At 36.8% G+C, this 15,357-nt stretch overlaps 1 protein-coding gene across 1 annotated transcript in view; it reads left to right on the forward strand.

Moving 5' to 3' along the window:
* eys (eyes shut homolog) overlaps positions 1 to 15,357 on the forward strand; it is a 458,209-nt gene that overhangs the window by 196,824 nt on the left and 246,028 nt on the right. The window contains exons 29-30 of the mRNA XM_034921306.2: positions 8,158 to 8,254; positions 13,567 to 13,674. Of these exons, the coding sequence (XP_034777197.2) occupies positions 8,158 to 8,254; positions 13,567 to 13,674 (205 nt within the window). The remainder of the gene's footprint in view (positions 1 to 8,157; positions 8,255 to 13,566; positions 13,675 to 15,357) is intronic.

Below are 15,357 nucleotides of genomic sequence, written 5' to 3' on the forward strand. Positions count from 1 at the left end.
TTTGTAGCTGTACTGGGAGCGTGTAGACGCTGCCCTGGCATTCTGAAGGGTGACAATGACCCTGTCAGATAACCCGAGGTGTCTCAAATGTCTCTGCTTGAGAGAAGGTTCGCCGCCAAGTTCCTCACCCCTGTCAGGTGAACTGCTTTTACTGAAAACAGGTGTTCGTGAACCCATAGCAATAGCTTCTGGGCAACACAATTGAGACCAGGATACTGGAGACCTCCATGGTGGTTGATATAAGCCACCACTGTGGTGTTGTCTGCGCCTCCTTTGTATCTCCCTAGAATATTGCTTCAGGGCCAGATGAACTGGCCGCAACTCCAAAGCATTCAGTGGAGACTCTCCCGTGGAGGTTTCTACACGCCTAGGAATATCCTCCTAGGGGTGTCAATGGTTTTTTTGGGGGGGGGGTTACAGGCAAGAACCCAATATACAAAATATACATGTTTGGTATCCCTGCAAACCTTAGAACCTAGAGAATGGGGGCTCCCGAGTGGCGCATCCAGTTAAGGCGCTCCGCGCGGAGTGCAGGATGTGCCCTATAGCCTGGAGATCGCAGGTTCGAATCCAGGCTATGTCACAGCCGACCGTGACCGGGAGTTCCTAGGGGGTGGCACACAATTGGCTGAGCGCTGCCCGGGTATGGAGGGCTTAGGTCGACAGGGGAATCCATGGCTCACCGCATATCAGCGACCCCTCTGGCCGATAGGGCGCCTGTGGTTCTGCAGTGGAGCCGCCAGATTTGTGTTGTCCTCCGGCACTATAGGTCTGGTGGCATTGTTGTGGATCTGCAGTTCAAAAAATGATGGCTTGGCAGGAGAATGTTTCGGAGCCTCTGTTTCCCGAGTCGGCGAGCGGTGCGTTGAGGATAGAGATAATAATTGGGCATGCTAAATTGGGGAGAAAAACCGGGGTAAAAAATTGGCGACGACTACAATTAAAAAAAAAACAAAACAACCTAGAGAATGTGAAAATCTACATTTGCAGTTCATGTGTGTGTCCTTTGGGGCACAACTGTGCAACTAAATATAAACCTGTGTAATTTTTACCACTTTTTAAGGAGTTTTGCCTAATATCGGAGGGGTTTATGTGTAACAGATTTTAAGAGTGGGGGTTGTGTTAGCCATCCCTGAATTCTGTAATATATGGTTGTCCCTGGTTACCTTGCTGCCCACCGGTTTTGCCATGCTAAATGTGGGGAGTTGCCAGGTTGTGTCTTGTTTTGAGGCTTATTGCAGCCAGGAACCTCATGTAAAAGTAAACATGTTTGGTACCCCTGCAAACCTTACAACCTGCAGAACGTGGAAATCGACATTTGCAGTTCATGTATCTAGCTTTTGTGGCACAACATTGGGAGTAAATATATATTGTTTTTTTGTATGGTTAACATCAGTATTCTGCCCTTTAGAGCAAGAAAAGCTTTGAACAGGTATAACATGTTCTAGTTTTTGTAAAGCACTTTTTGAAGCAAGCACAAACTTTGACAGTTATCTTGTCAATTTGAAGTTTTCAAATTAGCCTTATAATGTGATTGTGGTAATCCTTAATTTTGAAAATGAAAATTGGGCATGTTATAATCTATGCATTGCAAGAGGGGTTAAAGTTCAACTCATGTTTATGAGTCTAGTACCACTGCAATCCTCACAACCTACAGTTTCAGAATTTATATAGTTTTCCAGCTTCTTTTGATATAGTTTGTGTAGAGGGCTCAGAAAATCGAGAACAAAGGTAAAAAATAAATAAATAAATAAATAAATAAATAAATAAATAATAATAATAATAATAATAATAATAATAATAATAATAATAATAATAATAATAATAATACATTATAATATATGTAAGGCAGTCACATGCTGCACTTTTATTCCAAGCAAAATAAAGTAATATAGTTTGAATTTTGTATTCCTCTACTTTTAGAAAATATAGTTTTTATATGCCCCAAAGTTCACACTATGTAAAACACAAAGATCATTTGACCTAGCGGTGTTCTGTTTTTTTTTTTTATGTTTATTTTTAATAATAATGTTTAAGGAGTCGTGACAGGAACATAACAACTGTTAGAAAAATATTTTTTTTCTTCCTATATAGTCAACATATTGGCAATGTGAGACATATACAATTTGTCTTATTAACATGTTAAGAAATAATTTTTCCAGGGATTTAAAGTTACATAGAAAATGTAATTTTTCATTTTATTTTCTATTTAACCTGCGGTATCTCAATCAGTTGACAAGATATGCCCACAAATGTAACATCACTTAAAATGTTTTGCTAAAAAAAACAATATATAGTTTTCCTATGTTTCCTTTAAAGACATGTGAGAAATTTGACTTTGAAATGATTTGTTCCCAAATTCAGGAAAAACCTCTAGCACTAAGGGTTCCAAAAGCCTTAGCAGCGAAAGGGTTACAAAGTCAGAGCTCACTCCTCCTCAGGCAAATCTCAAAGAAAAATGGAGCCGAGCCTTAAGGCACATTTTGACAGGATGTAAGGTGGCTCTTAGCCAAGGACGGTTTACTTGGCGCCATGACCAGGTGCTGCGATGTTTGGCCTTAGCATTGGATGACAAGCGTAACATGCCCAATAAGTTGCCACCTGTTTCCTCAAAACATTACACACAAAAGACAACATTCCTCCGCCCAGGAGAGCAACCACCAAGAAAAGGTGTTAAAACCAATCCTCATCCAGGACAACTGGAAGCTGCTAGAGACTGGAAAATGCTGGCAGATGCTGGTCAACGGCTTATTTTTCCACCTGAGATTGCCACCACTAACCTTCGACCAGATATTGTCTTGTGGTCTGGATCAGCACGCCTTGTTCACCTGATAGAGTTAACAGTGCCATGGGAGGATGCTGTAGATGAGGCATATGAGAGGAAGAAACTGCGGTATGCTCAACTAGCCACTGAAGCGGAACAGCGAGGATGGAGAGTCTGGGTTTACCCAGTGGAAGTGGGTTGTCGAGGATTTGTGGCACACTCTACAACCCGGTTTCTCAGAGACATCGGATTCAGTGGCCAAGAGTTGCGTCGCACAGTGAAGAACTTATCTGAAGCAGCAGAGAGGAGCAGCAACTGGCTGTGGTTGAGACAGAAATATTCTGGCTGGGGATCTCAAGCACAATAGAAAGAAAGAAATGCTGATGTACGGGTAAGTGAGCTGGGCTGAGTTGAGTGGGGGACGGAGGGGGGTGATGCTGGGGCGCCAGCATCACCGTCGAGCCCTCTTGAGGTGTCGTGGGCTAGTCGACGAAACACAGAGGATGGAAGGTGCCCACTTGAAGACCCCAGAGATGTACCCTACTTAGCTCAATCCAGATGGTTGTCATGCTGATGCGCTGGGGAGGCCGCACTGTGGTTGATCCCCGGAGCCAGCATCGCAGCCGTTGTGTGTGCTGATGCGCCAGGGAGGCAAAATAAGCTGATCCCAGGAGCCAGCATTACACTTCAGCCACACCAGATAGAAGGATATCTACATCATCATATGGAAGGAAACGTAAATGGATGGAGACACATATGGATCACATTAGTTTACTGTAAAGCTACGTCTTAGTTGGTGCTTATCTTGGCGAGAGCCGAGTTCAAATCAGCATGAAGTTTTAACATCTGCTCTCGTGTAATGGAAATCATTATACGTCACTAGTATTGATCTCTTTAGTTTTATAAATGATGCAAATGTGATATTTTTCTGAATTAATAATAGCAATGCAATACATAAACTTCCGTATGAACACCTAATAGCCATACCACATTGTATCATGTAATTTTTTTTTTCCTGAGGCTGATGCTGAAGCAAGTCTGAAAACATGATTTGTATGTAAATAGAGAGTAAAAGCAGTCAACCATCCCCAAGCATTTTAAAGAAGATGTGGAGAGTAGTGTAAGAAAGTAGTTTGTGATACTATGGTTAAAATAAATAAATACATTTTCATGGTATTAATGCCCACCTCTCAGCTTCTATATCTTTGAAGTTGCAAGGCTGTCATTTCTTGATTGTTTAGAGGTATATTATGCAGGTGCTACATTCAAAACCTCTCCATCAGTATTTACAGTAATGTTAAAAGAAGAAACTTTGTTCATAGCTGATGTTTCTTAGTTCTTTAGATAAAAAAATGTCTATATTTAATAATCCAAAAACAAAGATCTTTATTTGAACTTGCTTGTATTGTACGTCTTATTTTTGTATTTTTTTTTCGGTGTTCATAGAATTAAATGATGAACTCTTTTTTTTTTTTTTGCATTAGCATTTACTGAGCTTTATACTTTATTTTGGACATATAATAGCTTTTAAAAATGATGTATGGAGAACACATTTTTAATGTGTTGCATTTTACAAATTTGGTTATTCTATTTTGCATAACATATCCTACCAAATGAGTAAATCTAATTAATAAAAAAAAAAAGAAAATGTTGTGTTATCTATTTATCTGCAAAATGTTACAGAAAACAAAGCAGTTTAATATTTATGTTCATTTCATCTTGATTTTGGGAGCCTAACATGCATGGGTTGTACCATTTATTGTTTTATCTGCTGCACAATTAGTTAGACAATTGTCTACTGGGAATATGCATTCCTTGTTGCTATAACATTGATCTTGTGCTGAAGTGTAGAACATTTGTGACAGATGAAAACAGGGCAAAGTCAAGAAACATGCTATGATTTCATCAGACAGTAAAATGGAGAATGACAACCTTTTAAAACATAAAACTAAAAGCTGTAGTAGATCATTTACATGTGGTATTGATTTCAACTTGACTGACTTGTACTGGGTAAGGCAGCAAGTAGTTGCATTTAAATGTGCCCATTAGTCCGGTACTTGCACTACTAATTAGCATTACTGTACTATACATTACAGCAAGGTTCTGCATGTGTAAGCTTTTAATTAATATACTGCTTTCCTTATTTGTTTTAAGGTATTGTTTAATTAGGTTGTAATTAGGAAAATAATTAAAGACAAGCACTACCGAATTGGAAAGTCAACTATTGGAAAGCACAGTGGAGTCGAGACAAGTGAGGTACAACCTCTCGAACAATCTCCAATAGGTCAAACAATGCTCAAGTCAGGAATATATTAAAAGATAACTTGCAGAAAATGTCAATTAGGAGTTTATTCTTCTGTCCAGATTGTTAAAATTCTAAATGTTAGTGGACCCAGTTAATACACCTTAGTTAAACAGACCTATGTAATGGAAATACTGTATTAACAATTTTAAACTATAGGTTGTATCTACATATAAATATATTGGTATTAACATGCTTTTGTCTAGGATTTGTGGGTTTACCCTGTAATTGGGAGTCACGGTAGTCACCTCTGTTTTTTTTTAATAGTTTTCCTATTTATTATTATTTGTATAAGTGTTTTTGGACAGGTAGATTCTACAAGGGGATTACTGGCACTCTATGTGCCAATACATCCAGTAACCTTTCCTCAGCTGCAATAATTTAGCACACATGAAAGGCAGAAAGGAGTGCAACTTCACCCCACATACATACATGTGGTTAACGATGTGGTATATGTTATTTGTTAAACAGTTCTTTATTGAATACACATTCTTTTGAAGGGCTAAGCATTTTTTCTTATGTTTTATTTATTCATTTAAGAAGTGCTATTAATAGCACATCCCTTTAAAATGCCATAAACACAAATCTTTTTGTAATATGTACAAAAATAAATATTATATAACTCAACATGTACAAAATCTAGTAAAAAAAACACACACAATTTCTCAACACATACAGTACATGTGCTTCACTATGAAGTCGCATTACACATAAAAAAAGCTGCTTCAGTCTCTTTGTTGGAAAAAGAAAACATGCACTTGCATACGTAAGAAAAAAACGATAGGCTCCATCCCTCAAAAAAGAATGCCTGTCCAAATAGAGACATTACCAAAGTCCTATAAATGGGGGCACATGTACTCTGCGTTGCCTGTCATCTCTCTCAGGCATCGATTCTATAAGTCATCAGGGCCTGTGCATTATTGGTAGCCTAGTATATGAAAGATGTCTTTTTTTGAAAACTCCTAGTATACCAACTTGTATATTAATAATAAAGTAGTATGTAATAGATATACAGTGCCTATAGAAAGTCTACACCCCCTTGAACTTTTTTCACATTTTGTTGTGTCAGTGTCTCAGAGTTTCATGCATTTAAATGAGGATTTTTTTCCACTTATCTACACACCATACTCCACACTGTTCAGGGGAAAAAAAGTTTTTATTGAGAAAAAAATTATATATTAAAAATACAAAACTGAAATATCATAATTGGATAAGTCTCCAACCCCCTGAGTTAATACTTGGTGGAAGCACCTTTGGCAGCAATTACAGCTGTGAGTCTGTTGGGATAGGTCTCTACCAACTTTGCACACCTAGATTTGGCAATATTTAACCATTCTTCTTTACAAAACTGTTCAAGCTCTGTCAAGTTCATTGGGGAGTGTTGATGGACAGCAATCTTCAAGTCATGCCACAAATTTCAGCATGTAGTGGACATTTACCTTTTTGTCCCTTAGCCACTCTAGTGTAGCTTTGGCTGTGTGCTTTGGGTCATTGTCATGCTGAAAGGTGAACTTCCATCCCAGTTTCAGCTTTCTTGCAGAGGGCAGTAGGTTTTCCTCAAGGACTTTGTACTTTGCTCCATTCATTTTCCTTTCTATCCTGAGAAGTGCCCCGGTCCCTGCCGATGAGAAACATCTCCATAACATGATGCTGCCACCACCATGCTTCACAGTAGGGATGGTGTTCTTTGGGTGATGCGCTGTGTTGGGATTGCGCCAAACATAATGCTTTGCATTTAGGACAAAAAGTTCCATTTTAGTTTTGTCAGACCACAAAACATTTTGCCACATGGCTACAGAATCTCCTGAGTGTTTTTTTGCATACTTCAAACGGGATTCAAGGTGGGCTTTCTTGAGTAATGGCTTCCTTCTTGCCACCCTACCATACAGGCCAGATTTGTGGAGTGTTTGGGATATTGTTGTCACATGCACACTTTGACCAGTCTTGGCCATTAAAGCCTGTAGCTCTTGCAAAGTTGCCATTGGTCAGTCATCCAATTTGGAGGGACTGCCTGATCTAGGCAGTGTCTTGGTGGTGCCATACACCTTCCACTTCTTGGCTGTGCTCCAAGGGATATTCAAGGCCTTTGATATTTTTTTATACCCATCCCCTGATCTGTGCCTTTCAACAACTTTGTCCCGGAGTTCTTTTGAAAGCGCCTTGGTGCTCATGGTTGAGCAGAGGGAACCTACAGGAACTGCTGAATTTATCCTGAAATCATGTGAATCACTACAATTTAACACAGGTGGAGGCCACTTAACTTGGTGTGTGATTTTGAAGGCGATTGGTTACACCTGAGTTAATTTAGGATTGCTATTACAAGGGGGGTGGACACTTATCCAACCAAGCTATTTCAGTTTTTATTTTTAATTAATTTTCTACAAATTTCTAGAATATTTTTTTCACTTGGATGTTGTGGGGTAGGATATGTAGATACATGAAAAAAAAAACTATTTTAATGCGTTTTAATTCCAGGCTATAAGGCAACAAAAGGTGAACATTTTGAAAGGGAGTGTAGACTTTCTATTTGCACTGTATAGAACTGCAAGTGTCTGTGTATAAGTTATATCGGCACTCGAGGCTGTAAACAGACCTTGGCTTTCAGCCTCGGTCCATTAATTTCATCTCCGATATTACCGTTTGCTGTCGTATATAACCCTAATATTCAGTTTACCAATTTACATTCTCTTTCATAAATGTGCTGGTATAAATATATTTGAATGAATCTGCTTCTGGAGCTATCTCCAATTTGATTTTCAACTGTAGTATAAACTGTAGCATGAGCTCTTAATGAACAAATGCTGAACAAACATAAAAACAAAGGGATTTATTTTTTCTTTTCCCAGATGTACAATACCAGGATGCTTGTTTCCAACTTTACAACCAATCCATCTTCAGTATTGAAGTATGATTGGACTTTTATATCCTCTGAGAGAAAACACTGCATGTGGAAACTGAAAGATAAGATATGCTACAGGGGCTAGTAGTTCCATTAAGATGGTGTTCACAAGGGCCTTTGTTATCATTGATCCTGACGTTTTCAGCATGTAGTGGAACTCGCTGATCCATGCCCATCTCCTCTATCTTTCAGGATTTGAAGGTATTCACTGTGAAATTGACACAAATGAGTGCATCTCTAGCCCCTGTCAGAATCATGGTCACTGTCTGGATGGGACCAATGGTTACAGGTAAATGAGATCAATTCAATCAGAAAGCTTTGTTTGTTAATTCAGGATCTCATCCAAATACTGTTTTTAATATTTTTATTTTTTATTTGATCCAAACCATGAAAAGTACACGATGTAGATTTTCTTTAAAGTTAATATGCATGCTAACCATTACTGTATCCAGATATTTGTAGGTTTATATGTTGCCCTGCTATGAAACTCTGATGATGAAAACAAAAGGAGAATTTCCATTGCCCATTTTGATTGAGACAATGGGATCGGAAAAGAAAAAATCTAAATTATAATTAAAATAACTAAATAGTTTAATTAATATTTACCAAGATTGTTAATATAAGTGAACGTGGATTTTGATGAACATAGGCATATATGTACAGTATAAATCTGTCACGAGTTGACTCTCATATCATACATTATTATTTCCTACTCTGTTCAGTTAGAAAGCACAGAAAAAAATTGTTCTAAGAAAGACTAAATTGTGGGTGTGGGTGTTAGCTGCCAATAAAACCTGCATTGTGTGCGTGTATTACTCCCGTGCTCTCTACTATATATATATATATATATATATATATATATATATATATATATATATATACTATAAACAGAGGTGCTGAACATGATCAACATTGTTTTAGAAAACAGTTATTTTACATTTGTTAATAAGAATTACAAACAAAACGATGGTACCGCAATAGGATCTAAATTAGGAATGCATTTTGCCAGTACATACATGGGGAAATGGGAAGAACAATTACTTAGAAAATCGGAAAGAGAAGAATCTCTTTTCCAGTTTCATAAAATGGCAAATGAAATACACAGCAATATTAAGGTGGACCTTCGATGGACAAGAAAATAAATAGAATTTTAGATACCATAGTAAAACTTGAAGAAGGTTCAATTGAGACTGACCTCTTCTGTAAACCTACTGACATGCACCAGTATTTACACATGTCCTCTGCACATCTGATACACACTAAAAGGGCAATCCCAAAGGGTCTAGGAATAAGAATACGAAGAATATGCTCAAAAGAAAGTGACTATGTAAAACAAAGAAATGTATTAAAAACAAATCTTAAAAAAGAGGATACAAAGAAATAATTATAGAGATGGAGTTAAGGAAAGTGGATAAACTAAAAAGAGATGATCTACTAGATTATAAAAATAGAGATAAAAAGGTCAAAAGAGCCCCATTAGTAATGACTTACTCTAAACTTTTGCCCAATATTTCTAAGATAGTTTGGAAACACTTGCGGATTCTACATAATTCAGAAAAATTAAAAAAAAGTATTTCTTAAGGCCCCAGTTGTAGCATTCAAAAGAGAAGCTAATTTAGGTGATATTTTAGTTCACAGTAAACATAAAAGAATAATTGACAAAACAGGTTCTACGAACATGTGCACCAGTAGATGTAAAGTGTGTAAATACATGGACAAAAGTAAAAATATAGTTAAACAAAAGAACACCACATATCCACTAAAAACTAATACCTACTGTAAAAATAGCAATGTTGTTTATGGAATAGCCTGTGAAAAATGTGATGAAATCAAATATGTCGGAGAGACTGGAACTACTTTATATAAAAGAATTCAGAACCACCTTTCATTAATTAGAAATAAAAAAAAATGAATGAACCAATAGTACAACACTTCACCAGTCAAGGACATGACATAAATGATGTAAAGTTTGTAGTATTAGAACAGCTAAAATTAGACAATGCGACATATAGAATAATTAAAGAAAGTAAATGGATAAATAGACTGAACACGATTATGCCAGCAGGACCCAACAGAAAAGAATGAACTAATTAACTTCAATAAATATATAACATTTAAATAAATAAACAAAATTCATTCAAAGGTTGTGCATGCTGATGCGCTTGGCAGGCCAAATCAAGACTGATCCTCAGAGCCAGCATTGCATGATATAATAAAAATATAAGTTTATATAAAGTAATGTTAATTAGAATTAATACAGATTCAAAGATAGACGTAAAAATGATGTCACAATATATATAACACCATTACATCATGTAAGAATAAATCATGGATTTGAATGTAAACAATAACAAGTAGTTGTCATGCCGTCTAAAACCTATAAATACCTCCAATGTTTTGATTCAAACACAGGCTCCCTTGAGAAAGATATGTACAACATATCGAAACACTGGGCAGCTGGCTCTTTGAGCTAATAAAAGTTAGCACAAGTTCAGTCAGTCTGAGAAGGATATCTGTTGGGGGCTCTTTCGCTATCCGTTCAACAATGAAGTGTTTTAAAGCAATTAAACCTTCACTGCTGGGGATAACGGTGTAGAGGCTTCTAATGTGCATTGTAAAAATAATACTATATATATATATATATATATATACAGACGTGCTCAAATTTGTTGGTACCCTTACAGCTCATTGAAATAATGCTTCATACCTCCTCAAAAGTGATGAAATTAAAAGCTATTTTATCATGTATACTTGCATGCCTTTGGTATGTCATAGAATAAAGCAAAGAAGCTGTGAAAAGAGATGAATTATTGCTTATTCTACAAAGATATTCTAAAATGGCCTGGACACATTTGTTGGTACCCCTTAGAAAAGATAATAAACAATTGGATTATTGTGATATTTCAAACTAATTAGTTTCTTTAATTAGTATCACACATGTCTCCAATCTTGTAATCAGTCATTCAGCCTATTTAAATGGAGAAAAGTAGTCACTGTGCTGTTTGGTATCATTGTGTGCACCACACTGAACATGGACCAGAGAAAGCAAAGGAGAGAGTTGTCTGAGGAGATCAGAAAGAAAATAATAGACAAGCATGGTAAAGGTAAAGGCTACAAGACCATCTCCAAGCAGCTTGATGTTCCTGTGACAACAGTTGCAAATATTATTAAGAAGTTTAAGGTCCATGGAACTGTAGCCAGCCTCCATGTGCGCGGCCGCAAGAGGAAAATCGACCCCAGATTGAACAGAAGGATAGTGCGAATGGTAGAAAAAGAACCAAGGATAACTGCCAAAGAGATACAAGCTGAACTCCAAGGTGAAGGTACGTCAGTTTCTGATCGCACCATCCGTCGCTTTTTGAGCGAAAGTGGGCTCCATGGAAGAAGACCCAGGAGGACTCCACTTTTGACAGAAAAACATAAAAAAGCCAGACTGGAATTTGCTAAAATGCATAAAGTCACATCAGCTCTATGTTCATAGACGAAAAAATGAAACTTTCAAAGAAAAGAACACCATACCTACAGTGAAACATGGAGGAGGCTCGGTTATGTTTTGGGGCTGCTTTGTTGCGCCTGGCACAGGGTGCCTTGAATCTGTGCAGGGCACAATGAAATCTCAAGACTATCAAGGCATTCTGGAGCAAAACGTACTGCCCAGTGTCAGAAAGCTCTGTCTCAGTCGCAGGTCATGGGTCCTCCAACAGGATAATGACCTAAAACACACAGCTAAAAGCACCCAAGAATGGATAAGAACAAAACATTGGACTATTCTGAAGTGGCCTTCTATGAGTCCTGATCTGAATCCTATCGAACATCTATGGAAAGAGCTGAAACTTGCAGTCTGGAGAAGGCACCCATCAAACCTGAGACAGCTGGAGCAGTTTGCTCAGGAAGAGTGGGTCAAACTACCTGTTAACAGGTGCAGAAGTCTCATTGAGAGCTACAGAAAACGTTTGATTGCAGTGATTGCCTCTAAAGGTTGTGCAACAAAATATTAGGTTAGCGGTCCCATCATTTTTGTCCATGCCATTTTCATTTGTTTTATTATTTACAATATTATGTTGAATAAAAAATCAAAAGCAAAGTCTGATTTCTATTAAATACGGAATAAACAATGGTGGATGCCAATTACTTTTGTCAGTTTCAAGTTATTTCAGAGAAAATTGTGCATTCTTCGTTTTTTGTGGAGGGGTACCAACAAATTTGAGCACGTCTATATATATATATATATATATATATATATATATATATATATATATAGTATTCTTTTTACAATGCACATTAGAATCCTCTACACCGTTATCCCCAGCAGTGAAGGTTTAATTGCATTAAAACACTTCCTTGTTGAACGGATAGCGAAAGAGCCCCCAGCAGATATCCTTCTCAGACTGGCTGAACCAAGTATGTAAATCACGAGCCCTGACAGGGGTGAGTGGTTTATGTAAGGACATCCTCCTAATGTAAGAGACATTATAAAAAATAGAGTTTGAACAGGACACAGAAATCTCTCACCGTTTCTCTTAGAACTTTGTGTACTCCAGAATGACTTTTTAAATATAATTATTTTATTCAGATTCAAAAGCCTATTTATACTTGTGATAGGATGGCTTGGTGGGTGACGTCCAGTGGTGAAACTTTGGTTTCAAAAGGTGGGGGGACAGTTTCTGTAGCTGGGGCATGCATGAAGGTTATTCTATCTGAAATAATACAAATATGTTACAAATAAGTATAAGAAAACATTAATGTAAACAACACCAAGCTCCAGACAATGATGTTTAAACTCTAAACGTGTTCCTGTTTACAGGTAAGAACTCAACTTTACTATGATGAATGCGATAATGCTCGTTATGCTAATAGTTTATTTATTCGTTTAAAAATGTTTAGTAAAATGTGACCAAGAGTGAGTTTTTGGGAAATTGATAAATAGAGATGCGAGAATCTGTGCGATGTATTTATACATACAAACTAATTTAGAATCAGTAATATATCGTGATTAATTTGGTATAATGTTTGTGTAAAAAGTGCTTGGTAATGTATATAGTTTTTATTGTGTCTATATTTGCACAGGCACAAAGGACTGTGGGGTGAAGCACGGTTTCACATATTTATTAAATAAAAATAACAATCACAAAACAAAATTGCACAATGGCCAAAATAAATATACATAAACAAAACAAGTATTGTGCTGATATATACTCAGCACAAGAAGCAATTGTTTACTTACTTCTTTCTCTCGGTCTCAGTGTCCAGTTCTTTCTGTGTCCAGTTCAAACTCTATATTTTATAACTTCTCTTACGTTATATAAAATTAATGTTATGGCTCTAAAATACTGAAGCAGATAGTTTAACAGAACATTGTAAATTTGCCATGTTTACAGTGACACGTGAACTCTGTCCTGAATTTTCATTTGGAAATCAGATTTAGGACTCCAAAACCAAGTGGATACAGTACTTTTGCTTGTAATAGTGCAAGCTGAACATTTGTTGCCAAAAGGATTTCAAAGAAGATGACTTACCATAGGCATTTTCATATAGTGTTACATATTCTGTACAGTGTGTTACTCAAATGTGTTTTATTTTTTTATTTTTATTTTTTTTCAGCTGTGAATGTAAAATTGGTTTCTCTGGTGTACATTGCGAAGAGGATATAAATGAATGCATTTCTAGTCCCTGCAAAAATAGTGGAACATGCCAGGACCTTGTGAATAGGTTTGTAATTCAGTTTTGTGTATTAGATTAAATTATTATGCATTTCACCAACATCATGTTTTTTTGTTTGTTTGTTTGTTGTTGTTGCTGAATATTTTGGTATTAACATGCTCTGTCCAAAACATTCTGTTTTACACATGCTATTGTTGCTTTTCAAATAATAAAAAAATACATTCATTTCCACCTTTTGTGGTTGATAAATTCACTATCTGATGACAGTGAACTGTGAAGAGGATAATGATAAGCTTTAAAGTGCCATTTAATGCTGTGACATTTGTCCCACAATTAGCTTTTTAGACTGTTGTATTTTATTGGTTTATTATTATTATTATTATTATTATTATTATTATTATTATTATTTCAGATTTTTTTTTTTTAACATCTTATGAATTTGTTAAAATTGATAGATCGTTTAAGGCTTTTCTGCAATCGTTTTGTTTTCTTTTGTTTTAATAAAGGAAATTAGCTTGGTTATTTATTTGCTGTGTCCTTTCTGGCAGCAAGTTACTTAATTCCTCAAATACAAATACTATGAAATGTGTTTCTTTTAAAACTTATAATTTGAGACCTATATAGCAAATCGACGTCGACAACAGGTAAGATGTAAGTAATTGTTTTGTTAGATACAATCACTTTACGTTAAGAGTGGTCCTTAGCCATTTTCAGGGCAGATAAATCCTTGAGCCTAATGTTTTTTTTAGTCCTAGTCAGTTTGTCGTCTGTCATGAATCAGCAGTCATGCACTTCCTCTTACAGAGTTCCCCTGATTCCACAGTCCAGGGAGTTTGTCAGTCGCGTTTAGATCCTGGTTATCAGCATAGATAAAGACAGGCAAGCTCTCTGATGAAATGAGAGCAGACCTGGCTCAGAATTCAGAGATCCATTTGCTAATTTACGTGTTATAAGCTGCAGCATATTATTCTATCTGTTGTTATTCATTTTGACACTCAGTTCTAAAAAATATGTATCCATCCTGTCATTTCATGTCACACCTGCCCACACCTTTAGCAATACAACAGATTCAGAGCACATTTTCACAATCCTCTTGGGTCACAAGGCTGGTTTTATTTCCTTCTTCAATCTGCTGCTACAATGATTCGTGATAGGAACCTGATGTGGGAAAAGGCTGTCATTATTTCCCCAAATGACCTTCTCATGTCTCAAATCATTCTCAATAGCCTTTAACACATTCACAGTTCCTTCAAGTAAGAAAAGGTTCTAAAAACCAATTTAATTTCTTGAATTTTGTAAACAGGCTTTTTTTATGTAGTGTTCCTGAGAACTGGATTCCCCTGCCAGGTGTGATCCACCACCAGCCTCTGTGGCTTTAAAACTAAATGTTCATTGCAAGTGAAAATAAGTGTATTGTTCACAATACCATTCTGGACCCTTATGATGAGCAAATGTTACAGCAGAGACCACTCAGAGCAACTGCAATTCACCCTAATCCAGGCTTGGCTTTACTCTTTATTTGTATTAGAACTCTCCCTAAGAGGTTTTTAGATCTGTTAGCTACTTGCTTCACCTGCACTGCTGGCATGACCACTCACAAACCTCTCCTGTAATGAACTGTAACTACCTGCTGATGGACATTATCCCAACGCAGTCTTGTCCACTGCCTGTCATAACAAACTAAGTGCTCAGCCCTAAGTTACAGCAAAACAACCCCATAACCCAGTGTGG

Source organism: Acipenser ruthenus, chromosome 5, assembly GCF_902713425.1.
Source record: "Acipenser ruthenus chromosome 5, fAciRut3.2 maternal haplotype, whole genome shotgun sequence".
Lineage (NCBI taxonomy): Eukaryota > Metazoa > Chordata > Actinopteri > Acipenseriformes > Acipenseridae > Acipenser > Acipenser ruthenus.